The 27,230-nt window shown below is 45.1% G+C and overlaps 1 protein-coding gene across 1 annotated transcript in view; it reads left to right on the top strand.

Annotated features, from left to right (window-relative positions):
* LOC136022348 (voltage-dependent N-type calcium channel subunit alpha-1B-like) overlaps positions 1–27,230 on the top strand; it is a 289,675-nt gene that overhangs the window by 227,715 nt on the left and 34,730 nt on the right. Inside the window, exons 28-38 of the mRNA XM_065695506.1 lie at positions 6,326–6,422; positions 9,041–9,201; positions 10,352–10,489; positions 11,392–11,593; positions 13,041–13,205; positions 14,075–14,185; positions 14,336–14,419; positions 23,447–23,563; positions 25,169–25,234; positions 25,877–25,968; positions 26,734–26,884. Of these exons, the coding sequence (XP_065551578.1) occupies positions 6,326–6,422; positions 9,041–9,201; positions 10,352–10,489; positions 11,392–11,593; positions 13,041–13,205; positions 14,075–14,185; positions 14,336–14,419; positions 23,447–23,563; positions 25,169–25,234; positions 25,877–25,968; positions 26,734–26,884 (1,384 nt within the window). The remainder of the gene's footprint in view (positions 1–6,325; positions 6,423–9,040; positions 9,202–10,351; positions 10,490–11,391; positions 11,594–13,040; positions 13,206–14,074; positions 14,186–14,335; positions 14,420–23,446; positions 23,564–25,168; positions 25,235–25,876; positions 25,969–26,733; positions 26,885–27,230) is intronic.

Raw genomic sequence — 27,230 nt, 5'->3', positions numbered from 1 at the left:
CCAGTTATGAACACTATCAAGTCTCAGACTGCTCAAATGAAAATAGATAGTCACCTCCTTAGCTCAACTGCATGGTTTGGCTAAACCAGACGGATGTGCCAAGCCTGCTGAAGCTGGATAATCCTGAAAAAGAGCCCTTGGAGAGCAATCTGAGAAATCTTCCCCATTTTGTTACCAGTTTTTTTCCTAGCAAACACTCCAGGCCTGTCACTCAGCATCAGTGTCACTGTAAAAATGTATTTAATGTGGCTGTTACCAGGTTGTTTGCAAGAATACTTGATTGCCATTCAGTGGGTGGGATTTAATTCATGCATGTTCTTGACCTCATTGGTGTCCAGTGAAGGTGATATGAATCAACTTCTTCCTGAATAGACATGTCACTGAGAAAGCAGGAAAAACAGAGCTTCCTGAAAGCTTCCGTCTGGAAATGCATCCATCTGGAATATTGCAATAGTCTATTTGTTTAGGCATATGAGACGGTATCAGTGGTTGCTGCAAGGTTCATAAAATCCATCTCAGTCTCTCAAAGTAGCTATCAGTCTGCTTCATGCCTGGAGCTGTTTAGAAGCTCTTCTGTGCTTGACTGTACTTCAAAGCAGTAAATACACTTTAAAATAAGGCCCCCAGCGAGATGCTAGAAACATCAGTAATACCAATGATGATGATAATAAAATAATGTCTTCTATTTAACAATGTATTTCAAACAGAAATCCCCTTCTTTTTCTAAACATGCCACAAACATACAGACATGTTTTGGTCTTTAGGGAAGTAGAATTAGAGGAGCTTAAAGCAAGCTAGCAAATTTGGCATCAAAATTTGTCAGCCTCAGGTGTAAACTGTATTTGTTCAATAGAAATAGCTGATGAATAGTCAGAAGAGACTGCATTTTTACATTTTCCACCACAGAACGGTGCCTGAGCTGCACAGCATTTCATACAGCTCTTTGGAAAAGCAAGCAGCATTTGCCAAACAGCCAAGGTTATTGTCCCCCAAAGTGTCAGGAGGAAGGAGGTAGATTCTCACCCTGTCTTGTCAGATAAAGGGCTGATGCACCATGGGGGATGTGTGGCAATATCCTCTACAGCCAACTTGTTGCTTCCTTGCTTGTTTTTATGAAGATGGAGTTGGTGGGTGTGGGACAGGGGATGGGAATATCTGGCAGCCCATATCTCTATGTGCATGGGGGGCACTGTATGGCTTTACCTTTCTGTTTGTCATTGACTCTGCTCTTTCTTTGTCTTCTTCTTGCTGGAATCTCTCTCTAGGAGTTTCATGGGGTAATATGTTATTCCTGTCTCTTGCTGCACTGTTATGCCTGTCAACCGTGTGTACACACACTTGCCACTGTGGAAACGAACCATGTTACACCCATTGCATTGACTCCTTTGTGCCTTTATTACTCATTATTCAGTGAAATGTATTTCCCCTTAACAAACCTCATTCATCCTAATTTTCCTGAAGCAGAGGATAGAAGCAGACTAGAAAGCAAATTAGACCAGAGACTCAGAAACCATGATAAGCAGATATATTGTACAGAAAATATTTGAGGGGATGGCTTAGTGGGTGCATTGTTAAAATGGGAGCTTGCAATTCAGGAAAATCCTAATAATGAGGTTGAAAGAAGCAATTTTGTTCTTAGAAGACTTCATCTCTAAACTGCATTAACAGTGCTAGAAGCTTCAGGACTAATTTTGTGCAGTCTGGGCAGTGTGACTCAGCTGGGATTCAGGCTGTCATCCTCTGACACTGGTGAACAATCTTTGACGTGAAAACAGAGTGTAGAGAGCTTTTTGGGAGGTTGGCAGGGGCAATTTGTAAAGGAGGAGATAGCAAAAGTTGCGTTTAACCATCTGAAAGGAGGTGGAAGTGGTGGTGTTGGTGCAGTACAGCACAGATTTGCTTTGGGGATTGAAAAGGAGGAGAAGCTGCATCTTCCCATGCTGTGGTTCCAAGCAGGGCAGGAGCTGGGTTGGCTCCTCTGTAACAGATAAGCCAGCAATGAAATGGGCACAAGGATGTGGACCAGGAAACTGGGCACTTGTTTCTTTGTTCCATCTAGGAAGCCAGATCATTTAAACCTTGGAAGAGGGTGGCTTTGTGCTTGGGCAGTGTTGTGTGACCTCATTTGGTCTTTGGTGGAGGAATTTAAGGCCGAGAGAGTTGGGATTGTTCAGCCTGGCGAAGACTCTGGGGATACCTTATTGTGGCCTCTCAGCACTTAAAAGGGGCTTATAAGAAAGATGGGGAGAGGCTTTTTATCAGGACCTGTTGCAGTAGGACAAGGGGTGATGGTTTTAACTAAAACAGGTTGCCCAGAGAGGTGGTGGATGCTCCATCCCTGGGGACATTCCAGGCCAGGCTGGATGTGGTTCTGGGCAACCTGATCTAGTTGAAGATGTCCCTGCTCATTGCAGGGGGTTGGACTGGATGAGCTTTAAGGTCCCTTCCAACCCAAACCATTCTATGATTCTATGAATTCATGTTCTGCCCTGGGGATCTCAGGCAATTGCACAAGGTTGTGATTCCACCTGACTCTGAATATTTGATGGCATGAGTCTGTGACACCCATGTCATGTGAAATCAGAGGTGCTGACAGGAGCAACAGAAACAAGAAGTTTCCATTTTAAAGAGCTATTAATTTTTGAAAGGATCCTTAACTTATTAAAGGAAAAAAAAAAAAGGCTGTGTCAAGCTCTTTTTAATTTTTTTTTAATGTTTTAAATAGCAGCAAACTGCCCCTTCCAAAACCAGAATTGGCCTAACGCGATTTATTCCTTTGTGGTGTTCTCTTGTTTTAAGCCACTGGGCTCCTGTTTGCTGTCTGTATTTATCTCTTCTGAGGCTCTTCTGAATTTTGCAGTTGTTTTTCTGCAGTCATCTAAGATCTTGTTCCTTTCAAAGCAATGTATTTTTGTTGTGAGAAATATTCTGGTTAAACGTGTGCTTGAATACACCCTTTGACTGAATCCTTGTTCCATCTGGACCTTTTATTCTGTGGGACATCTGGCTTTGTTTTAGAGCGGTGTACAAGTCAGTATTGGTAGAAGGGTTCTTAAAAACACCGAAAACAACCCTTAAGGTTTTATTTGATAGGTTCGAGAAGTTGTAGAAGATCCATTTAATTAAAAGGCAATTTGCATCACTACAGTTCAGAGTACCAGTCCTATAGAAGAAACCTCACTGTTAGGTTCTGCTACAGAGGAATCTCACTGTGGCAAGAAGTCAGAAAGATTTCTCAGGTTCAACATGTGACTGAGATCATAAATCCCATTAACATTTAACTGGTTGTGTTCTTTATTTGCTTAGGTGCCTGAAAGGGGGAAAAATAATAAATCAGCCCTTCCTCATGATCTTCATTCGGGCAGAAGGAATTTAGTAAAACCGGAGCTGTCTGCTGTTCACCTCCAGGCTCTCAGTGCAGTCATCCACGTGCATCCCCTTGTGAAGGAAAAACAGCTTCTCTCATAGACCCAGGAGGGAGGATTTGCTCTGTCCCGCTCTGTCCCACTCTCTCCCACCTATCCATTAGTCCCCAGTGGGTCTGTTTATCCCTCCTAGATATATTAAGCCCACAGAGGTTGTTGCTTCAGGCTTGGAGCCAACCCTGTGAGACTCGAGCTTGCTCCTTCATAGCCAAGAAGTGTCTCTGTTCTTGTCTTGAGCTTCCGTTCCAGGAGGCCTTACTAGTACGGTTGTTATTTAGCACAGATGCATGGCAGTATAGAAGGTAGGTGTTAAGTTTTCCTGGAATCAGGAGCACTGGAAGACACCATGCAAAATATTCTGTGGTTCTGTTTGAACCCAGGTGATGACTCTTGAGGTTTACTAGTTCAGTTGCTACCTGCCAGTGCTGTGCTGCTGAGCTGGGGCTCTGTGTGTTAACCTGCAAACCAGAAACATGGCCACAAATGATCAAGAATTGAATACAGCTCTGGGCCAAGGTATCCCATTTCTTTTTGTTCTCCTGCTGCCCCCACCACATGTCCCTTAACCCTTCACTCTTCTCTCACCTCTACTTCTCTCAGTTCTCACTTCTTCACTCTCTCTCCCCTGGCTTCCTCATGCAGTTGAACTCCAAATGGCTGGGGAGCATGGAGAAACCCAAGCAATTTCTTTGGTCTTCCAAGGAAAGACCACCTTTCCCTGGTGAAGGGACCAGGAGGGGCAGCCAGGTTGATGGACATGGGCTGGGTGACCGTCAGCCATGGACACAGGCTGGCCGGCCGTGCTAGGTGGTATCTCCTTCCCAGTTACCTATTTCCCCTTCTCCTCCCCTCCTGCCACCAAATGTCCTTCTCAAGAGGCTGAACAGATGGTTTTGCAGCCAGGGTATCGCTGAGGATCTGACACAGCTGCCTGAGGAGTAGGTGAGCTCCAGTTCGGGCAGCTCAGCTGGAGGCTATGGTGACAAGGATATGGCTGCAGTGCCCATGCAGGCTCATTGCTTGCAAGGAACTGGTTGAAAGCACGTTGACAAAGCCAAACATGGGCCAGATCTTCATTTGTGCTGAAACCTGAAGAGAAAGCCAGTAAAAGCTGCGTTTGCAGTGTCTGCTGCATCTCAACCAGATTAAAGTGTTTGTAATAAGAATGAAAAATGGTTTCTTTTAAATATATAATAGTTACTTCGTGGCATAAAATCAGTCCTGTAACTCCATGAGTATCAGCTCAATCACCTGGATTTACAGCTGTGCCAGCAGTCAGGCATGATTAAAATGGTTCTAAAGCAACCCTGAAAGATGAGATAGGGAGACGACAGGTAAAGCTCCATCCTGTTTCCCCTACCCTCCGTTCCTATTAAATCATGTGTGAAGGCAGCTTGTGTTCTGTGTATAAGTCATGGGGATGCAGACCATGACCCTCCAAAAATTCCTTGTGTTTCACTGCTTATTGTATTTCAGGTCAAGTGCAGTGACTGGTAGTTGGAGAAAGAGACCAGGTTGGAGGCAAGAATGTGTGTTTCTAGGCTGATGATTCAGATCCGGTGCAAGTTTTGAGTAGCACAGGATTAGCACTGAGTTATTAGTCTTTTAGTACTAGATAGGTTGCAAAAGGGCACCTTCCAGGGCTGAGCAAGGTAAGCCAGCCGTGGAACTAGATGGTTTCTTCCACTCTTGGTGCATATCCCTTAGCATCATGCACAGGGCTGGCTGCTAGCAGGGTGGGGGAAGCTTTGTGGTCCACTACCTGCACATCTCCTGTGGGTCTCTTGGGTTACTTGCATTTCTACTGCTCTGCTGTTGGAGAAGAGGAATGTTTAGCAAACTGGAAGAGCATAGAATAGGTATATCAGCATCTATTCCACATGTTATTCATTCACACCTGTGTTACCTCAATACAGTCTCAGACCCAAACCTCTAGTCATGATTAAAACTCTGTTAAAGATTTTCATCCCATTTTTCACTCCATAAGAAACGAAGGCGAATGTCATTGTTTTGCTGTTGGGTTGGAAGGACATATAACCTTGTCTTTTTTATTTTACCTTGGAAGTGCATGAGGAAAGGAACTCTGTCCTTCCCCTAAAACCCTCTTACTGGTAACCACAGGAATGGTCTCAAGTCTCGCACTCATGTTTAACAAAAACTAAAACCAAAATGTGACTTACAGCACCTGCATGTGTAAGTGGGAAGTTCCCTAGCACTGTTCCAGGCATGTAATATGCTGTCATATTACATGTTCCCGCATGGGTTTGGTAGCATGTCTTCTAAGAGAGACTCGAGGGTGAGAGTATGAGCATGGAGCAGCTCTGGTACCCAGGAGAGCTCTGTCCCTCACCATGAAGTCTCCACTTCCCTCTGGTCTCTGCTTGTCTAGACACAGCGTCCCCAGAAGGACACAGAGGAACATCCTCCTGCCTCACCCAGGTGCCTGGGGGGCAGGAGAGCCAAGTGTGACTTTCCCACTTCTCCTGCCTGGCACTGAGCCTCTTCTCTGCAGCCGAGGGTTGCTGCTGCCCTGGCTCTGCCCATTGACTGGGTGGGAATTTGGGGCAGGAAGGTGACCAGTTCCTGGGTGGTGTTCGGTGAGTAGCTGGGAAGGGAGTGAAAGCTGGAGAGCATGTGTGGCTGAATGCTGCAGGGACCATGTCCTGCCCACAGCCTTCCTCCTGTGAAGGGATGAGCACACCTCAAGTGGGCATTCATCTGCAGTCCTCACTAGGACAGTTTGCATTTGTGGTGAGGATAGCAACCAAAACCTGCAGAAAACCCCTAAACCAAACCAATTCCACAACCAAAACCACACTGGGAACCTATAGATGCTGTAGTTAATGACCTTAGGACCAAACTGTTCCCTCTGTTGTTCTTGTGCCTTTTATCCCTTGCAGAGGAACCAAAGGCAAGGACATCAACACGATCAAGTCACTGCGAGTTCTGAGAGTCCTAAGACCACTGAAGACCATTAAACGGCTGCCAAAACTAAAGGTTAGAGAATAACCACAAATCTTTCCTTCTCTGGAGGTTTACAACTGATCTGAGCGGAAGCTGATGGACTAAACTTCTTCCAAGTTATTTCTGTTCCTTTTATTTCATTGCAATTAATCTCTTTGCCAGATTTATAAAAATAGCCATGCAGATGTTTAGCAAATGTCAAACACTTGTTTCTTTTGCAAACACTGTGTGCAATATTATGAATTATTGTGAACCCACATTAAAATCAAACATCTAAGAAAAGAAAAAGGAAAACAAAGCAAATAAATTAGATTACAGTTTATGAGTGTGATGCTCTTAGAAATGATACAGGAGAAAATGGATTTTGGAGTGTTTGGCTTTCCCTAGAGAACTTCACATTAACATTGCAAGTTATTCCACAGTCTGTCTATAGAGAAGTGTCATTGCTGTATGAGGACTTTAACTCTGCTCATCTTTTCTGTTAAAGGATATATAACACAGGGTTTTGCAGCAGTACCCTTTCATCTCTAGGATGCTGTGTTACACAGTAAAATTAAAGTAATGGCGGGTGGTTACTTATTCAACACCATTTCACAAACGCTTTGAGGTGCAGCCAGCCCCTGGAAGCAGAGAATCGAAGGAGCTATAAGATTCAATTCAATTTCTGCAACTCTTGAATACCTATTGGACAACATCTTCATGTGGCATCACTGCTTGCTTGCTCTTTTCCGTGAGAGATGGGGAAAAAAGCAATGGGTGCATTTGCAATGGTGAAACTATGTCTGACAAACCCTGGTGCTGCATAGTGGCACATAAAAATCAGGATCAGCTGTTCCACATATTTGCTTTTGTCCTTACCCACAATTCACATTTAAATAATTTTGATTTTATATGGTTTTCTGCATACTGTATTTACATCAATAGATAAGGAAGAGTAATGTTGAACAATGGTCTTTAGTTTAGAAGTTTGAAATGTACACCTTTTATGTCATAAACCAGTCAACAGTAGGTCAGGGTGCTGAATGCTTTTTATTGAACGTCTTCCTTATTTTCAAGTCATTTTACAGAGTAGTTTTACCACTTCTAGAGAAGCATTCAAAACTCTTTATGTGAAGCAGAAGTCATATTCATTAGGTTTGTGAACTGAACCACGTCCAGTTCTGGGCCCTCATTACAAGAGAGGCATTGAGGTGCTGGAGCGGGGACAGAGAAGGGCACTGGAGCTGGTGCAGGGCCTGGAGCCCAAGTGTGATGGGGAATGGCTGAGGGACCTGGGGGGTTCAGTCTGGAGAAGAGAAGGCTCAGGGGGGACCTGATGGCTCCCTACAAGTGCCTGACAGGAGGATGGAGCCAGGAGGGGCTGGGCTCTGCTCCCAAGGAGCAAGGGATGGGACAAGAGGAACCGGCCTCAAGCTGCACCAGGGCAGGTTTAGATGGAGCTGAGGAGCAATTCCTGCCCCAGAGGGTGCTCAGGCATTGGAACAGGCTGCCCAGGGCAGGGCTGCGGGCACCGGCCCTGCAAGTGCTCACACAGCGTGGAGAGGAGGCCTCAGTGCCATGGGGCAGGGGTGGCCTTGGCAGTGCTGGGAACGGTTGGACTGGATGAGCTTGAAGGGCTTTTCCAACCTAGACATTTCTATGACTAAAAATCTTCACAATTCTGTAATTCATTTTTTTTCCGGACCACGGTCTTGTGTGCAATAATCAACAAGATAAATGGGGAGATTTAGAGATATTTCCAGTGTTTTAAATCAGGATTTCTGGGTTGCATCAGGAATGCAATTTTGTGAATTATTCACTTCCATTCAGAGAGACAGGAGCAGTATTGTACAAACCCCATGCTAGGGCAGTAAAACTGCTTTGTTTCTATTGTTATGACAATCATCTTGAACTAAAATTGAACTGCAAATGACAATGAATCAGTGACTAATAGCCGCACCATAAATGTAATTGAGAAGTTCTTTGCAGGGAGTTCAGAAGTGGCGTGTGCCGACTGGATTAGTCACTTTCTTTTGAAAGACAGTTCATAAGAGAAATGTTATTAGAAGGATTTGGTTTGTATTTGGTATATTGTCCTTATTACTCAACAGTCCAAATAATGGTCAACAAGTAACATCTTTGATGAGGTTTAACTTGTTTGGTAACTGGAAGTAAATCAAACTGAAGTACATTTTATGTTTCGTAATTGTCTATGATTCTATGACTTCCATGACCTAGTTTGTGTTGGAAGGGACCTTAAAGCTCATCCAGTTCCAACCTCTGCCACGGGCAGGGACACCTTCCACTAGAGCAGCTTGCTCCAAGCCCCATCAAACTTGGCCTTGAACTCTGCCAGGGATGGGGCACTTTTGCTTAAGACTAATGCAACTCAATGAGCTGTGGTTGTCTTTAAATTTTATGGGCAGCACCAGACAATTGAGTGGCACAGTCAAACTCACCATGAAACCAGGAGATGTAGGAAGCTTGTGGTGTTATTTCTCACAGCTGGAGCGTGACTCTTTGTCAAACACTTGGTGTGCAAGCCCATGAAGACACCCATGGGTTGTAGGTTGGGTCATTACCCCTGGGTGCAATTAGATACCAAATGCCAAGGTATTAGATGCACTTTTCCTTCCTTTCAACCCTTTAACCTTGTTCTCCTCCATCCCCAGGCTGTCTTTGACTGCGTGGTGAATTCCCTGAAGAATGTCCTCAATATCCTCATCGTTTACATGCTCTTCATGTTCATTTTTGCTGTCATTGCTGTGCAGCTCTTCAAAGGCAGGTTCTTCTACTGCACTGATGAGTCAAAGGAGCTAGAGAAGGACTGCAGGTATGGCTGAGGGCAGGGTCTGCAGGGAGCATCCCCATTTTGCTTTGGTGGCAGCAGCATCTCCCTGACTGCCCCAAAGCTTCAGTTGGGTATCTGCTGAGCTTGATGAGTCTCCTGTAAGTAAGAGCAATGCTTCAGCACAATTACCCTGGAGGTGAACTCTTCCTTTTGTTGTTTTAACAGCTGCATCACTCTTGGTTCTGATCTAGCAGATGCTTAATGATGCAGGGGGCCAGGATGCTTCCCCAGTGAGGGCTAGGTGTGATTTTAAGCTAAGGAGTTCTTGAAGGGGTGGTGTGACTCCTTTCTACCTGCTGCCCTGATTCTTTGGGCTCATATGAATTAGAAAAGCAGAATGAATAAATAATCAGAAGTGAGTTGGTAGGAAGTTAGAGAGCTCTTAATTAGCTGGAAAAGGGGACAGTACTTGAATATCTTAAAAGCCCTGTCGTGCTTTCTCCTTTGCAGCAGACTGTCACAGTGTATTACCACAACATGCATCTTTCTCACTTGCCTTTTTAACTGGCGCCCAAACCCCATCCTCAGCACTGCCCATGTCTGCCTTCGTTACCCCTCTTCTGCTGCCTGCCAAGTGCAGGACACATCCCCGGTGGGATCACATCCATGTATGCAATAGCTGTGGAGACTGTTGCTGCAACTCTTGCTTGTAATACAGCAGATGAATATATTACAGAAAAGAATGTGAAATTACAGAGAGAAATGTGAAATTACTGAAGAATGTATGTTGTAGGCTGGAGGGGAACTCTGCAGATACCAGGCTCCTTAGACCATAAGGACAGATCCAACCCAGAAGTAGGAACCAGAGACTTTTCCCTAGCAAGCAGCACAGTTTTCTGTAGGTCAGACAATTTGGGGTCAGCATGCTCTTAATTGCTGTCTCTGCTTAATGAATGAATGCCCTGATTACTATCTCATTCATTTTTTGACCCTAGTCCAGTTCCTGTGGCTCAAAAATGCCTTGAACATGCCCTTTACTTCTGTTACAAACCTAGGGGCCGTCTCTTTAATTGTCTTTAATACATAGCACAGTCGGACTGTGCTCCTGGGGCTTTTCCATGATGCTCCGTGAGTCAGATGAAGTGGCTGATTTGGTTTAATTCTCTCAGTCTGAATTGCTGCTTTCTCCTAGGGGTCAGTACCTCGATTATGAAAAAAATGAGGTGGAAGCACAGCCCAGGGAATGGAAAAAATACGAGTTCCACTACGACAACGTGCTCTGGGCTCTGCTCACACTCTTCACTGTCTCCACAGGAGAAGGGTGGCCAACGTGAGTACACATGGCTGCAGGGTCAGTGGTCCTGGAGGTAATGGTATCTTTCCACAGCTTTGAGGGACACATAAGCAGCAATGACCTGTGTAATAAGAACAGTCTTTTCCCAGCTAAGCTTTTATTTCCCCTTGTGTCATTATTGGGTGAATCGGCAGCAGGGCTCTGCTATCCTTGCCATTCCTCTGAGCTTGCACAGGGATGCTTAGGCAGTATTCAGTACTTAGTAGTTCTCTTGCTCCAGTGTTTTGGACTTGCACGCCTTCCTCAAGTGTACCAATTGATAATGGAAATGTAAGAAAAAGAGGGGGGAAAAGTATTGTGACCTATGGTGAAAGTATGCAGGGCATGACAGTCCCAAAGTTGCATTTACTGTTCAGCATACGACTTTATTTTGGCACACTTTTCTGCTGTGACACATGGAGTACAAATCATGGTCAGGGTTTCTCCATGGCAGGACTTCCCTGTCCTTCATGTTCAACTGTTTTGTAAGATAAAGAATGAAGCACACAGCACCAGTCTTCCTTTTCCAGTCCCTCAGTGTGTTCCCCTACTCAGAGATCATCACTGCATTTCTTTTCCCACCCTTACTTTTCATCCCTGTTGATCTGAAAAGAGAAGCCAGATCTACCTGTATCCTCTCCCCTTGGCCAAGGGGGATAAATGGATCTGTACACAGCAAATCTCCATCATTCTGACAGAATGGTGAAAACAGAAAGGGTTTCCCTAAAAATATCCTCAAGGACAACTTCTTCCCAGCCATAACAGTGGGAATGAGTTTGACCTGAGCATATGGAGAACACCCTTTGCACGAGTGAAGGCCAGTGAGTGGCTATCAGGGTGTCATTGGTGCTTCACACTGATTTCATTGACTTTTCTTCTCTCTTTGCGCTTGATTGCAGTGTGCTGAAGCACTCGGTGGATGCCACCTACGAGGAACAGGGCCCCAGCCCTGGCTACCGAATGGAAATGTCTATCTTTTACGTGGTGTATTTTGTTGTCTTCCCTTTTTTCTTTGTGAACATCTTTGTGGCGTTAATCATCATCACCTTCCAAGAGCAAGGAGATAAAGTGATGTCAGAGTGCAGCCTTGAGAAAAACGAGGTACCCGTGTCTTCTGAATCTGGGGGCTCAGAGCACCTCGATCCTAGTGCAAACCCACTCCTCACCCCTCCCATGCCTTAAGGGGCTTTAGAGCAGTTGTTATCTGAGGGTGTGTGGTGTACAGACCAAATGCAGACTGTTTCAGCTTCTGCACAAAGCCAGGGAGAGCCCCCAGTGCCTCACATTAGCAAGCACTGTCACACATCCCTATGAACCACACCTCTGCTTCACAGTGAAGGTAGACTTGCACGTTAGCTCAAGTATGTAGGTGTGAAAGGAGGTAAATCTTTGGCCTTTTAGAAGCCAGTCATCAGAAATCAAACTGAACTATGGTTGCTACAACTCCTAAAGGAAAACTCCTCTCACCAGGCTGGTTTAGTGCCTGGCTGACATGATGTCCTAAGAGCAGCCAAAAGCAGGTGCCTTGAGAGCACTGTAAGACCAGGGCAAGCACATATAAAGGCTCAGGAGCATCCTGAGTTGGATGTGGATTTCTTTAGTGTATCTTTCTTTCATGGATGTACCCAGTTTCCTCCTGAATCCACGCAGATGTTTAGCATCTGCAACATCCTTTGTCTGGGGTCCCACAGCTTCAATGACCTGTTGTACAAAAACCTATCTCTTTTCATTCATTTTGAAACTGGAACCTGTCTGTTGATGAAAAGAGATGACTTATTAATCAGTTGTTATTTAGTGCATTGTTTGTCTATGCGTCCAAAATAAAGCAAGACGTTTAGAGGGTTTTTTACCCATGTTATTCTTAAACTGAGCAGAAAGTATTTTTGCAGTAACTTACAAATTATTACCTAAATCCAAGCTGAGAAAATACTCCAGAATTAAAAGTTCTTGTGGGCAGAAATCAATTTTTAACTAGTGTTATGCTTATAATGATGTGAACAGAAATAGGCAACTAAGGGGGGTCCTTGAGAGTTCACACAGTAATATTTGTTGGTAGAATTCAGTTCACATTCAATGAAATGTTATTAGCTACAGAGGTTTTGCTGTGTGAGAGAACATACCTGAGTTTCCCAATAGTTTTTAAGTTTTTAAGCACAAATGACATCTTTACCAGTCCTCTGCTTTCTACGATTACACATCAGGAGGAATTGGAAGTTTTTTCTGAAGTGGGCCTGTGCGTTTAAAACTCCTTTCTCTAAGTAGGACCTACCAGGAGCTGGGTTGTGATGGAAAACTGTCTCCGAGGATTGCAGAGGACCATAGGGGTGTTTGGGGGTTTAATATTTTAGCAAATGGCCAAAAGTTATCACTATCTGGGCATCTTGAGCTGCATTTTACAGTAGTCATCAGTACTCACATTGGGTATGAGAAATGCTTAGAAATACCGTCCTCCACTAAATGCTCTGCTCACTCTCCCAATCTGGTATCTCGACTGATGGAGGCTGCCAGTCCTTTTCTGTATTCTTTTCATCCCCTTTTTGTTTTGTAGAGGGCCTGCATAGACTTCGCCATAAGTGCCAAGCCACTGACCCGCTACATGCCTCAGAACAAGCAATCTTTTCAATACAAGATGTGGAAATTTGTGGTGTCCCCTCCCTTTGAGTATTTTATCATGGTCATGATTGCACTCAATACCATTGTCCTCATGATGAAGGTTAGTGGGCTCTTACTGAATCTTTTGAATTCTGGGTGAGTGAATGTGGTGTTTGCTGGAGAGGCTTTGTACTCTTGATCTAAGAGCTGGGGGGTGATCAGCAGGAACCACTACCCCTTCTCATTTGCCTGGTGCCATTTTCAGATGCCTTGTGGTCATGTTTAGATGCCTCGGTCCCCAAAGGGAGGTGGTTTTGTGATGAGATATTAAGAATGGGATTCCTGCACTCAGCACTGTTTTGGCTCATAGCCCCTTCAGTATGTGGCCAGTGGGATGGGAACTGGGATCTGCTGGTCCTGAGCTCCCAGCTCAACCTGGGCTTCCTGCTGCAGAGCAGGGTCACTTGAGGATGCTCAAAATCCAGCCATGCCAGGGAAACAGCTACAATTTGCAGCAGTGTCAGGCTTCTCGGATGTGATCCACAGTGCTTACGAGGAAGAGATGCAGGTGGCTGGATATTGTGGATGATCTCCCCTCCTACCTCTTGTCTAGCTTAGAGTATCTTCACAGTCAAGGTGTCACCATATTCTCGGGGTCTTCGGGAACGAAACACAGCTCTGCACTTGTCCTCTGGTTTTGAAAATGCCCTTTCTTGCCCTGGTCCATGTTGTGCTTACAGGGAGATGTATGCCAGCAACAGTCCTCCAGTCCTGGGGCTCTCTCCAGCTGCCCCATTAGGATAGCATGGAGGCAACAGTATGCTTCTGGAGTGGCATGAGTAACTGTGTTGTATCCCCAAGTCTTGCTTAAAGTGAGCACAAGATCTGGCACTAAAATGAGCAGGAGTCTTGCAGTCAGACAGGTCAGCGGGGAAGCTTTTATTCTGTAAGTGATCCTCCAGTAACAGCCTTTCTTCCATCCTGGTTTAGTTCTATGATGCTCCAGAAGCATACGAAGAAATGTTGAAATGCCTGAATATTGTGTTTACATCCATGTTTTCAATGGAATGTGTGCTGAAGATCATTGCCTTTGGTGTGCTGGTATGTGCCTTCCTCGTTTACTTTCAACTGATTCCTCTCTACGTGAAATGCTTGTATTTCATGATGTGCATTTAACCCCCCCTCCCCGTGTTGCAAAGAGAAAAATAACCCCTGGATCCCCTCTATCCCCTTTGTGTTTTCATTTGGCAGAATTATTTCCGAGATGCCTGGAATGTCTTTGATTTTGTAACAGTGTTGGGAAGTATTACTGATATTTTAGTAACAGAGATTGCGGTAAGTACACTTTGCTCAATTTGCTTCATTTACTAACAAAGCTGTACCCTGTCAAGACATTGCACCTTCTCCCTACCAGCCTTATTCCCTAGAGCTGCCTCTGGGACTCAGTGTGTGATGATGTCCTTGGATGACCTGGCAGCCTGGTTCCATTAGCTCTGCTCTTTCCATGGAGATGAGCACAGCCCCAAAGTCTCTCATGCAAAAAGCTCGGATGAGCCCGACAGTGCTAGTGAACCTGCCAGAAAGCAGCCTTTCTTCCTTGTTCAGCAAATGACTCTAACCCCGAGCCATTTTTTGCCTATTAATGGAAAAATCCTGTTGAATTTAATAGAGGGAAAAGATCAAAAGGATTCTGTTGAAGACTGCTGGTTTATAGCATGAGGTGCTTTGCAGGGCACACAGACACGTCTGTCCCCTTGGGGCTCCTACCCAGTCTTGGTCACGAGGCAGAATGAAGGTGATAAGAGGAGTGAGAAGGGGAGGGGTGATGGGAACATAGGCAGAAACTCATCAGCCTGGAGTATTGGTGCATTTCTGTTCTGTGCACAAAAGCTTTGTGAGGCAATGATTCAAACAACTTCGCCAGAGGGTTTGTTGGCCAGCCCTGCACTGGCTGCTGTCCCCCTGCTAATGTGGCCTGTAGATGACATGAACTGTACAAACTAGACGTTAAATTCAAGAGGATTTTTCCATGCGGGCAGCGAATATCTCACTCAAGCCTTGACAACCTGGTACTACCCATTCTATGAACTGCCCCTCTCCTCTCCCAGTGCATGTTTTAGCTGAGGATGCTGTATCTCTATGTGATGCATTTGAACTTTACCATAATGGTTTTTTCTCAGACCCTGGGATTTGCTTATTGATCTGTTCTGTGTGTGCTGAGAACTGTGCTCCCAGACTTCTTTACAGGACATTCAGCTGGTGGTGAACACCACGTTACTGTTTCTAACAAAATGCACTATAATCTAACCTCTTTGGTACAAAAAAAGCACAAAACCACCCAGTTTTAGTCCCCACACGAATGGTGCTTGTTTAATGGTTGGTGAATCCTATCATGTAGGTTTTGGATTCCCTTTTGCTCTGAATGCACAGCGTACAGCCAGGATTAAGTGACTCAGATCAAACACAAGGTCTAACTACCACTTCTTTGAGTGCTTAGAATCCTTGCACTGATTCTTTTTCCCACTCTCTTTCATGGAACACACTTGCCAGTCTCAGGTGCCCAAACTTTTGCCTTTTGAAACTCAGTGAAAACATTTGCAAGTCAGCTACAAACAGAGACTGATGCTTCTCTTCCACCCCTCCTTTGACAGGGAATAAGCATCACAACCAACTCGCATGTGGTAAGGGAGCCTGTGGTCTCTCAGAAATCGGTATCTTCTCCTTTAGGAAGATGTCTCCTTCACAACACCAAGCCCACACGCTGCTTGTTAAAAATCCTGCTTTGTACAGCTACTCAGCAGGCAGAGAGCAGGATCAGTGTTGCCTGTTCTCTGCTTGGCAATAACGTCTCTGGTTTCCAACATCAAAGGCAGCAGCGATTTGGGGATGCCTTTGAAGAGTAGTGTGAATCACCTCTAAAACCAGTCAGTAAACTCCCCTAGTGTTAAGCTCCCAACCACCTATTCTCCTTTCCATTATCCTCCCAGGTAGTAATGGAGAGGCTTTTGGTTTTGGAATACTAGATCCATTAACTCAAACCTTCGAGAGAACTTTCTAATGTAGTTTAACAGCTTTCCCTGGCAGTCTGTGCAATACAAAGCTGCTCACAAACATGTCTTAAACATAAAAGCCATATGCCCCCAGTACCATTCCAGCCCCTGACCTCTTGATCCTCTGTCTCAGGCTGTTGACGTCTCTAAATCTTCCCCTTCTTCAGTATTTCCATATAGCTATCACATCTCCTTTCCCTTGGGGCACATAGGGTGGAAAACCAGCAGAAGGATCCAGCGCTCTGCTCTGGTCCTGTTTTGTTGGCTCCACAGTAGGTTGTAGCACGTGTTTTTCTGACCCACAGTGCATCAGGGGAAACCCAAGAGGTCCTAACCTTGCCTGGGAAAATCCAGGACTGTTTTGCCACCGGGGAAGTGGCACAATACCTGGATATTCCAGAACAGTTAACACTTCAATCCATCTTTGTAATGTGTAACTTGCTATTTTGCTGAACTAGAGGTGCACCTAAGTCACTTACATACCTCTGGTATTTAGAACCAATTAAAAAATGCAGAAAGGGGCTGGAAAACCTGATGCAATGACAGTGAATAAACTGTTTGCAAACAGCAGGGACCAAGGCAGGACCAAGCTGATGAGTGCCTCAGTCAGAGAGCACAGATCTGGTGTGTGGCCTCAAGTCTTCAATCCCACAGCCTCTGCTCAAACTCTCTTTGTCCATTAGATTTCCAGGTAGGGTAGAGGAGCAGCTAAGGGTCGCGATGAAGATTGACTCTGCACAAAACACAGTAGCTAATGGTGAACCCTACTTCATCAGCTTCCTGTCTCAGTCCATGATCAGGGGTGCAGCAGCTCTATGAGCTCTACAGAGCTGAGAATAAACAAAGTGGAGAACACGTCTTTGCTTGCCACAACTCAGAGCTCTGTTCACAGCAGAGGATGCCCTCTTCTCCCTTTGCCTCCCTCAGCTCCAGCCTCTCCTTGGCTGGCAAGCAACCATGGGGATAGCTGAGTGGCACTCCCCATTAATCCTTCCCTGAGCATTCAGCCCCATTGTTCCCCACCCACTCAGTCTGAGAAGTGGGGGTCACCAGCTCAGGTGAACCCCACAGTGTGAACTCTATGTTTCTGTGTCTCTAACAACCATCATAGAATCACAGCCTGGTTTGGGCTCTAAAGGACCTTAAGCTCATCCAGTTCCAACCCCCTGCCACAGGCAGGGACCCCTTCCACTAGAGCAGCTTGCTCCAAGCCCCTGTGTCCAACCTGGCCTTGAGCACTGCCAGGGATGGGGCATTCACAGCTGCAGTTCCCTACAGAGAGGGGATGCTGTCTGGGTACAGCTTTGGTATCAGACTCACACGTAGTTACAGAAGCACCACTTTTCTCCATGACTGTATTTTCCAGCTATAAGGTAAATGAACCTGCTCACCTGGGCAGTCTCACCTCTGCTTCCACCAGCTGTGCTGCATTGGTACTTTAACCGACTGAAAAGTAAAGATAAAAGGAAAAGACATGTTGGTTAACTGCTTTATTTTGATTTTCTAGTCATGTCATATGTAATTTACTTTGTGAATGTAGTGGAATATGTATATATATTTTTTTATTTCCTTAGGCAAAAACACGTATGTCAGTTTTTTACCCTCTCAGTAACTGAGGTATAACAGGGGACACCAAGGAGGAGGTGTCCGAATGGGCATATAGCAAACTGACATCTATTTCTATGCCTGGAAATACAAAAACCATCCTGAGAAGTGTTTGTGAATTGCCTCCCAATTTGCATTACAAAGTGAAATGCAAATATCTACTGCACTATCTGTGTTACCCTTTAGGATCCAGAACCTGTTTTGGTTTGAAGCATTTTTTGATTTGTGTAACTATCACAAAATAACACCCCCCTAAAACCCCAACAGTTTCTTTTCCAGTGAAATTTTCAGAGTTTCCTTTTTTGCTTGTCCTGATTACTCATTTTCTCTTTTTGTTTCCTGTTTTGTTCTTTATTTTCCTTATCTACCTGCTGAATCACGCCATCCAATCAACATACAATGCGAAAACCATGTCTCCGTCTGTATGTTGTGCACCTGCTGCTCAAAAAAACCCAATAAATTTGTAAATAACCTTGCAAAATCCCCATCCATGACAACATCACATATAGGACACGGTTGGTTTCATTGAATTTAAACAATTCTTTAAATTCTCTGCTTTTATTTTCTCTCGTTTTTCTTTAATTTGACTCGTTTTTGATGAGATTTCCGATTGCACTGGTGAAAAAAAGCCTCACTGCAGCGTGCCTCAAAACTGGCTTCTTTCCTGCATCTTCTTCCCCTTGGCTAATTGGTGACGTGAGGCAAATGCAGTTACCAATAGCCTGTTCTCTGCTTTTTGTTACACCTGGCAATGATAAAGGGGAGACTGACACTTGCTTTATTTTGGTGGAAAATTGAATGAGAATAGGAGGGAAGGATGCTGCTGGATGACCTGGAGTAGAGAAGATTGGCTGGCTGGAAAACCCTACCTCTTGTGAGTGGTGGAACCAAATTCAGCTCTCAGAAACTGGTTTTCTTTTACGGTGAGAAGCATTGAGCTTTCTGCAAAGGGAAGCAGCGCCTTTCAGAGGGCTGCCTTACAGGTACTTTAAACCCATGGTTTACACTGTAAGGTAAGGCAAAAAAATGATTGAAGAAGACTTGCTTCTCTCAAATTGAAAGAGAACTCATAGGAAAAAGGGACTTTGAAAACCCTTTGTGATACCAGCACATAGAAGCATTTTGCCACCACAGTGGACACAGAGTCCCTGGATGCAAAAGCAAAGATCTGAAGTAAAATGCAGAAGCCCTGTTATGAACAGGGCTGAAAAGCACTGGCAACCAGATCCCACTGGGAATTTAGTGCCTGGCTCTAAAGATGCCTTTGGCAATACTGGCCTTTGTCTTTGAAAATCAGAAATTAAGCAAAATAGAATAAATAAAGAAAAATACAATCTAAAAAAGATACAGATAATTGTCTTGGCTGTGGTTAATAACACAAATGAAACCATAAGCTTACCAAAACTACTTGCTTGGCTACCTGACAAGAGCTCTTGGATCTGTGTTAACATCTGGCCTTCCTGTTGCACAGTTGCTGTTAAGAAGTAAATCAGAGTGAATCTTTATGGCAGACTGCAAATATGCCCTGTGTGTGCTTCCTGGAGGGTCACGGAAGGGAATTGTCTGCTAGGAAGTAGCATAGAAGAAGATGACAGAGACCTAGCATGATCTGAGAATTGGAACCATTACAGATGTGTGGGAGCTGAGAGGATGTCTTTGGAGACTTCATCTTCTGCACCCCTGGTCCAGGCAGCACAGATGAGTGCTCTGGCATCAGCTGCACACAGGGAAAAAATACTGGAAAAAATCAGCTTATTTCAGTTCGGCCAAATTTTGGCATTGTTGCTGTTAAAGATTTAAATGCTCATCCCAAGGTTTGTTAGGATTACAGTCTCTCTGGTCGTGTGCAGGTCCAGGCTCCCTCTATCACTCAGCATCCAAGATGGATCTTTGAAGCACCAAGTTGTCCTCTGGAGCTGCCTTCTTCCTTCCACTGCTGATGATGGGAGCATACAGTGACTGCAGCAAAAGCACCAAAGTTTAAAGATAGGAGGGAATGAGGAGAGATCTGGGCATCACACACAAAATCACTTCTGGCTCAGGATGAAAGGACACTATACGATATGCCTATAACTGCAGTGTCCCCAAGGCACAGACCAGTGTGGCAAACATCTTCAGCCTTTTAAAATCAGCAAGGCTTTCACCTACCTTCAGAGGAAGCCACGACCCTGTGCAAGATTCAGGATCTCCTCTTCAGTACTGACAAGAGACATTTAAATGGGACCACAACCATTTCCTCTAGAGTAGTTCCTTAGCACAATAAGTTAATTCTTGTTGATGCTGGATGAAGACAACTGCCAAAGCTTCCTGAGTGATCCCATTCTTGGCTTGGTTGGATTCCTCTTCCCACAGCTCTTTGGGACTTTGGGTGAACCTTTCATTTTGAGGACAGAAAACAGAAGTTTCAAGCCCAGGGGGTGGTTGTGTTCTGCAACGGGGCTGGAGAAAGAAGCAGGGGTGAGCAGCTCAATTTTTCCCAAATTCATTGCAGCGTAATGGAACCTCCTTCTACATCATGCAGAGCTTGTCCAGTCACGGCACAAACCCCTCATATTCCTGATGCAGGTTTCAAGATCCAAAATGTTACTGAGCTGGCGCTGTGCCACTGGTGTACAGAATGGAGCTTGCTCCTCATCCCTGCTGATGGTGGTTACAGATCTAGCGTTTGGGAGGAAACCACTCTTCTGCTGAAGAACAGATCTGAGCAATGGTTGTATATCCAATCTTCATGTCTTTTCAGTATGGAAAACACCCTAAGACAGGGCAAAGGGGCTGTCTGCCCATGGTGGGATAACAGTCAAGGCCAGTTCTTTATCTGCTACATCCTGCTTTGCAGTTTGCTCCAGGAATGATATCTCTCAACTGAGCTTTGTTCATACTCCGGTTATGGGAAGCTGTGGCTGTGCCAATCACCCCAGAGCCTGGTGGGTGACTGCGGGCCTTTGGTAGCAGAGCACCCTCTTTAAGGAAAATAGTGGCAGGCCAGGAGGAGATTTGGCAGTCCTCAGGTGGATCATAAAACCATAAAGCTACGGTGCTTCTCATGAGCACCAGCCAGCCTTTAGCATCTGTGCAACAGCAAAGCAATCTGAAACCTGGAAAGCAACAGCTTGATAACCCAGAGGATGGTCATCTGTGTGTAATGTGGTGGCTAAGTGGGAGAAGAATTGATGCAAATTGATGTTATATACAAGAAATATTGCAATGTGGAGTTTCCCCTTTAACTGCATGCGGTTCTAATATCTGCCTGGACAGCTGAGCTGTCGAAGGATGGGTTTTCTACCTGGTGTGCTGAGGGTTACACACGTGGAGCCCTTCCATCCATCACGAGCGTGTGTAACTTTGCCTCCCTACAAACAGCGCAGAGAACAGTCCTTCGATCAGTCTGCAGATGTTGGTGACTGGATTTTCCTGGGTTGTGAGTGATTCCCAGCAGAGCTGAGGCTCTGGCTGCACTTGCAGATATGGCACTGCATGAGTCAGGGAGGGTTTGGGGAAAGAAAGAAAAGGTTATAGACTGTTTGTCCCTCCAAATCCCAGGGAGTGGGTAGTTATAGATGTAAGTGCAGAGTTTCAAGCCCCCTGTTCCATACTGTATATATGGACACTATTCTGTATAATGTCTCATGTAACACAGGGATAGCCTGAGCTAAGTACGACCTTGCAGTCTGCCTAGACCAAAGCTGATGTTAAGCATCATGTCAGCTGTGATGACGAGATTATAGCAAAGCCTGAAGAAAACATTATTCTTCCTGTTAAGCTGCAGTAAAACAAGGGAAAAGAGAGGTAAGGCAGGTTCATACACAGAGAGACAGATCTGCACATGCTGAGTGTGCACATGCTCCTTGGAGGCACTTTAGGTCTGGCTTGAGCGTTGCTCTGAAGGTAATTTGTCAGACTTGCAGGCATGATGCCCAAGTGCCATGAACATTGCACATAAGGTCTGATCCAGTGGGGAGACCTTCCATCATTAAGTGGGCTCTGGGTTAAACCTTTGCCCTGCACTGGTTGACTCTGCTCTGCAGAGGTCTATCAGCCAGTGCCACAGGGGAAACAGGCTGCTAAGGACCAGATTAGTGATGGCACTCGGTTATCCAGCCGTGGTCCAGCTCTGCCCCTGCGTCTTACGTGGCCCTTACCTGTTAAGGTGACATTTTGTGAAAGGATGTGAAAAATGAACCAGAAGCTGATGCTAAGAGACAAGTGTTGAAGTCCTAGTGCTTATTTTGCTGACCTTGAACAACCCAGGGGAATCCTCGCTTGTCTTTTGCCTGCCAGAGCTGAATTCTGTTGCTGACTTGAATGAGCTCAGTGTTGTCTGCTCTTTCATTGAACATACCTGTGCTTTTCTCTTTTCTCTTTATTTGAGGATTGAGTCTGATATACGGTCTGTGCCTAACTCTGAGCTGCTTGTGTTTTTAAAATGAGAGAAACCGAGTGCATGCCTGAGACTGATTTCTTGAACTCTGGGATTGGTGGAATGCAATGCTAATGCCCCCAAAACTGAGCTGGCATTTAAATAAATGAATAGATCCAACAAGCCCCCCCCCAAATTCAGCATGAGCTCTGTAGCCAAATGAGCAAGAAATGTGGGTCATTTCAGTACAACTGGGTATCTCCTAGTAAAGCAATAATACAAGGGAAAGACTATTTTTGCTCATCTTTACCAACAGGAGCTCCTTATGATTATATTTTCCACTCCACTGCTCGATAGTTTAAAGTGGGATGCTTTCTCTTTAGCTTACTCAGTCAAATAAGTGGCTGCGAACAGAGATTCATAAATAAGCAAATTGGAATTAGTACGGAAAGGGGGGATTTTTTTAATCTCCTTAAAATAGGAGGGCAAGAGGGATCTGGCTTTTGCATGTTTTGTTTTGGAAAGAACCCTCTCTAGATTAGCTCATTGGGGCAAGAAACCTGTTTTCCCTGAAGGAAAGATAAAAATGTGGTGTGGGGTAGGGAGAATCTTACAAACCCAGCGGAAATGGGAACCTGTACCCAGCAGTTCTTTGATCCACCTGCAAAGGCGCATTTAATATTAATCTGAAAAACCAGCAGGTTCCTAAGGCCCCCTCCTGCTGTTGAACCCTCAATCTGCCCAATTGATTTGCTGCCATTGATCCATCTTCTAGTCTTCCTGGTGCCATTTCTCCTTGATGTGCCTGTCCAGACACATGTTGTATAAACCTTTAAAACCTCCAGGTTAGAAAACATCCTCATTCCTTCAAGGATGTTTAATCTTCACTGGACGATGCCTTTCTTTGTTACGGTGGAGGTTATATGCGCAGTCCCTTGCAACTGTCTTGGCTTAAGTTCCATTCATTGTAGAAAGAGAACTGACCAAGACTTCAAAACAACCTCATTCTTTATGAAATGATAATACGGCACCGTTGCCTCTCCCTGAGTCTTTATGGGGAGAAAATCTGCCTTGCTCAAAGAAAATAAGCCCTCCATGGACAGCGTGAAAAGGCCTTTTCCTTTTCCATCATTGACCCAGTAGCAGAGGGGAGGGCTCTTGTGGAGAGGGATTTTCTCATACTTGCTGCATGTGGAGTGATCTGCACTGACGAATGTTTCTTTTGGAAGGTTTTCTGGTGGCCGATTTGCTGCTTAGATCGTGAAGCTGGTAATTTTAATTTCTTTTTTGCGGGCTGTGGTTTCCAATCGCGTTAATTTCTGAAGGACACAAACCCTTTACTTTCCGCAGGACAACTTCATCAACCTCAGCTTCCTGCGGCTCTTCAGGGCAGCCAGACTTATCAAGCTCCTCCGGCAGGGTTACACTATCCGCATCTTGCTCTGGACATTTGTGCAGTCATTTAAGGTGGGTGTTATGCAGGTGGGACGTAGGGAAGAGACAGGGGGAGATGGTGATGCTTGGCATCTCTGTAGCATCCTTCACTGGGTATCAAAGAGCTTCTCTCTGCCAAGAGAGCTGCCTATCTGCACCTCTACAAAGCAGTCAGAGGAATATTGCTAACCGATGTGTGCTGACATCAGTACAAATCAGCTACAAATTGAAATCAGTGCAAATCAGTACAAATTGAACATCCCCTGAATACCGTAGGGGATGAGCAGTTTGGAAGCTGAGTCTGAAAGCTGGATGGCTCCTGATGCAGACTTGCAAGTGCACAAGCTTAGGCTGCCCTTGAAACTCCACAAAATCCCCATGGCAAAGTCTTGAGACTTGAGTATTTGCATAAGGAAATGATTGATAAGTGCCTTCATGCCTGCTGTTTGCTGCAGCAAGTGCAAGGTTAAATTGCTTTCACCAGGTTTCAGTCTTGGTAGAATCTCATAGAGGCAAACCCAGTGCATTTTGATCGTATAAACTGTGAAGCTGCATCGCACAGAGCTGTGTTTGGAGGATCAAAAACTAATGGTTTGTTCTAAAGTTGAGACAGTTGCTTTGCAGGGTTTCCTTTACCCCTGCCCTTCCCTCTTCGGAATCTTGTGGCACAGGGGTGTCTGCAGCTGGATATGGCACTTCTGAGCAAAGAGACCCTCATACAACTGCCTTACAGCAGCTCAGCTCTCAGCCTCTGCCTAGATTTGTGTTAGCTGTTTTCCAGATCTAAATAAGAGCCCACATGCCCTGAAGTTGGGTATTGAACAGCTCTCAGCTCATTTGCAGCCCATTTCTACAGCTTGTGTTTTACCTCTGGCTATGGGGCATATGCAGTGCAGAGAGGACATCACTTAATCTGAAATGAAAACACTTCACTGCATTAATTACCCATTCATTTAGCCTGAGTGGGAAGGAGCTGTTACTCTCAGCTTGGTTGCTGTCACCATTATATTGTAGCCTTCACTGATTTCTTGCTGAAACTCAGTCTTTCTGTTCTCCTGGGGTTGCAGTCTGTGCCTGTTTCAGAGCAGGAACTTGTCTACTAAATTTACAGCAAGGTCATTAAAAATTAACGTTCATACAATTATACATAGAAAGTGTCAGTGCTTGCCAGCAGCTCCAGTGCTTGCTGCGGAACTTCTTACTGTGCTTTCCCTGCCTACTGCTGATCTGCTTGCAGGGATGTACAGAGAGCCATTGGAAAGCCCAGACTGTTTTGTCATCGATGTATAGCTGTCTCCTGGGGTTTGTCTTTTGAAGGCTGCCAGAATTCATAGAATCCAGAATCCAGCCTGGTTTGTGTTGGAAGGGACCTTAAAGCTCCTCCAGCTCCAGCCCCTGCCCCGGGCAGGGACCCCTTCCACTGGAGCAGCTTGCTCCAAGCCCCTGTGTCCAACCTGGCCTTGAGCACTGCCAGGGATGGGGCAGCCACAGCTTCTCTGGGCACCCTGTGCCAGCGCCTCAGCACCCTCTTCCCAGTTCCTTCATCTGAAGGAAGAATGCCAGAAATCACAGGAATTAAATGCTATCAGCTGATGTTTGAATCTGCTGTCATTAATGTTGCCTTCTCCTTTTCCACAGGCCTTGCCTTATGTGTGTCTCCTCATTGCAATGCTCTTCTTCATCTATGCCATCATTGGCATGCAGGTAAAAGGTTGAGCTTTCATACTGGTTTTGTCCCGCTGGTTCAGGGTGCAAATGGGTTATTGCCTCCACAGGAAGATCAACAACTGACTTAGGAAGAGGGAAACACTTCTCTTGTCTGGTGTCAGGTACATCAGAAATGGGGAAAAAAAGTGCCACTTTTTCTATGCTTATTGCCAAGTTTTGTGTTGAATGTGGCCCTGGGTGCACAAAGAGAGAGATTGAGCAGACAAACCAGCTACAGGAGCCACAGCACAGCATGTGCAAGGCATTGGTGGGCAGCCATGTCTCCCTTGGGCAGAACGTGCCCCTTCTGAGAACCTTGAGAAGCTGAGAGTAGGGAGCAGCTCAGGCTCTGCACGTTCTTGATAAGAAATGAGAAAGTTCTCTTGACCTGGGATGGAGCTGGTGTTGGAAAGGGTCTGTGTGAAGATGAAGCACTTTAACCTTGGGTTTGTCCCTATCTAATCTCTACAACACATTTTTACCCCTCTCTTCAGCACAGAAACAATTTTAACTTTCAGATCCTTTAAAAAGGACAAATTATTTCCCTGCCTTTTCTTCCTGCTCCATTAGATCCACCTTCATTGACAATGTCCGTATGAGGACATGTTTGGCCTGAATCACTTCTGTTTTCTGTGGCAGGTGTTTGGGAACATTGCTCTAGACGATGAAACCTCCATTAATAGGCACAATAATTTCCGCACCTTCCTCCAAGCCCTGATGCTTCTGTTCAGGTAAGTAGAGGATAAAATACCATATGACCTGCATGTGAACAAAAAGTAAATGTTTGATTTTGCATACATCAGTTTAGCTGCTGAGACTTAAGCATCCTCTAAGAAAGGTATGTGGAGTAAAGCATCCTTTCCTCCTTCATCCTCCTTAGCATTAAAGGTTGGCTTGGAACATCTCTGAATAGGACAGATCTGTTTCAGCACAGCAATATCTCCATAAAGTGACACTCAGCACCTTGACAACCCATGTCAAGTCAGGCAGAGGCTTAATATAAGACCCAAGTCACTACGACCAACCAAATCATCCTGGTATTTCTGTATCTGCCTGATATGGGAAATAAGAAATTCAAGGGGAGAAGTGGGTTTCATTTCCCATCATTTCCATTGGGTTTACAGCCAGGATGAGGACAGAAAAATTAGCTGCTTCAAAAGGGAACAATCTAAGCTCTGTTTACTTTCACTGCACTGGACACGTTTAAATCAATCTGATTTTATTCTCCATAAAACCAGTAAAGCTCAGCCTACCTTAGGCTAGTGGGTTTCTTCTACCCCCTGGTAATAGAGGGAAATGTTTTCCTCCTTTCATTTCCATATCAACGAGCTGGTAGTTCAAATTCCTGATGTAGGTGCAGTATCTCCACCTGGACACAACCTTCCAGTTTATCTATGTACTTAGTTAAGCACAGTAATACCACAAGGCGGATGTGCTTCAGGTGTGTAACCACGATGGGGCTGGATAAGCTCACCCTCTGCGATTCCCAACTGCAGGAGTGCCACGGGGGAAGCCTGGCATGAGATCATGCTGTCGTGCCTGAGCAACAGAGCCTGCGACCCGCTCTCTGGCCTCACCAAAAACGAATGTGGCAGCGACTTTGCCTATTTCTACTTCGTGTCGTTCATCTTCCTCTGCTCCTTCCTGGTAAGTTGGATCAAATCTCTCCCATACTGGGGGTACTGGTGTGGACTCCCCCCTCCCAGCCCTTCCCTCCTCATTCCCTTGCTTCCTTCTTCTCCCTAATTATGATTTATACAACATTACAAGAGAGCTTCGCTAAAACCCATTTATCATCCCGGTGATAAAATCCCTTTAATCCCCAAAGAGATCATCTTGTTATTAAAGGGGTTTATCTTCCTTCTCACAGGGGAGTCTAATATCTGTCATTAAGCATTAATCTGGTTTGTCTTGATTTCCTTTGAGGAAGCAAACTGGGCAGAGTAGGGTGAGAATGGCCAAGATAACATTGGATCATCAGTGATCGCAGGAG

The sequence above is a fragment of the Lathamus discolor genome, chromosome 15 (assembly GCF_037157495.1).
Source record: "Lathamus discolor isolate bLatDis1 chromosome 15, bLatDis1.hap1, whole genome shotgun sequence".
Classification (NCBI taxonomy): domain Eukaryota; kingdom Metazoa; phylum Chordata; class Aves; order Psittaciformes; family Psittacidae; genus Lathamus; species Lathamus discolor.
This window is presented reverse-complemented; position numbering and strand designations above follow the sequence as displayed.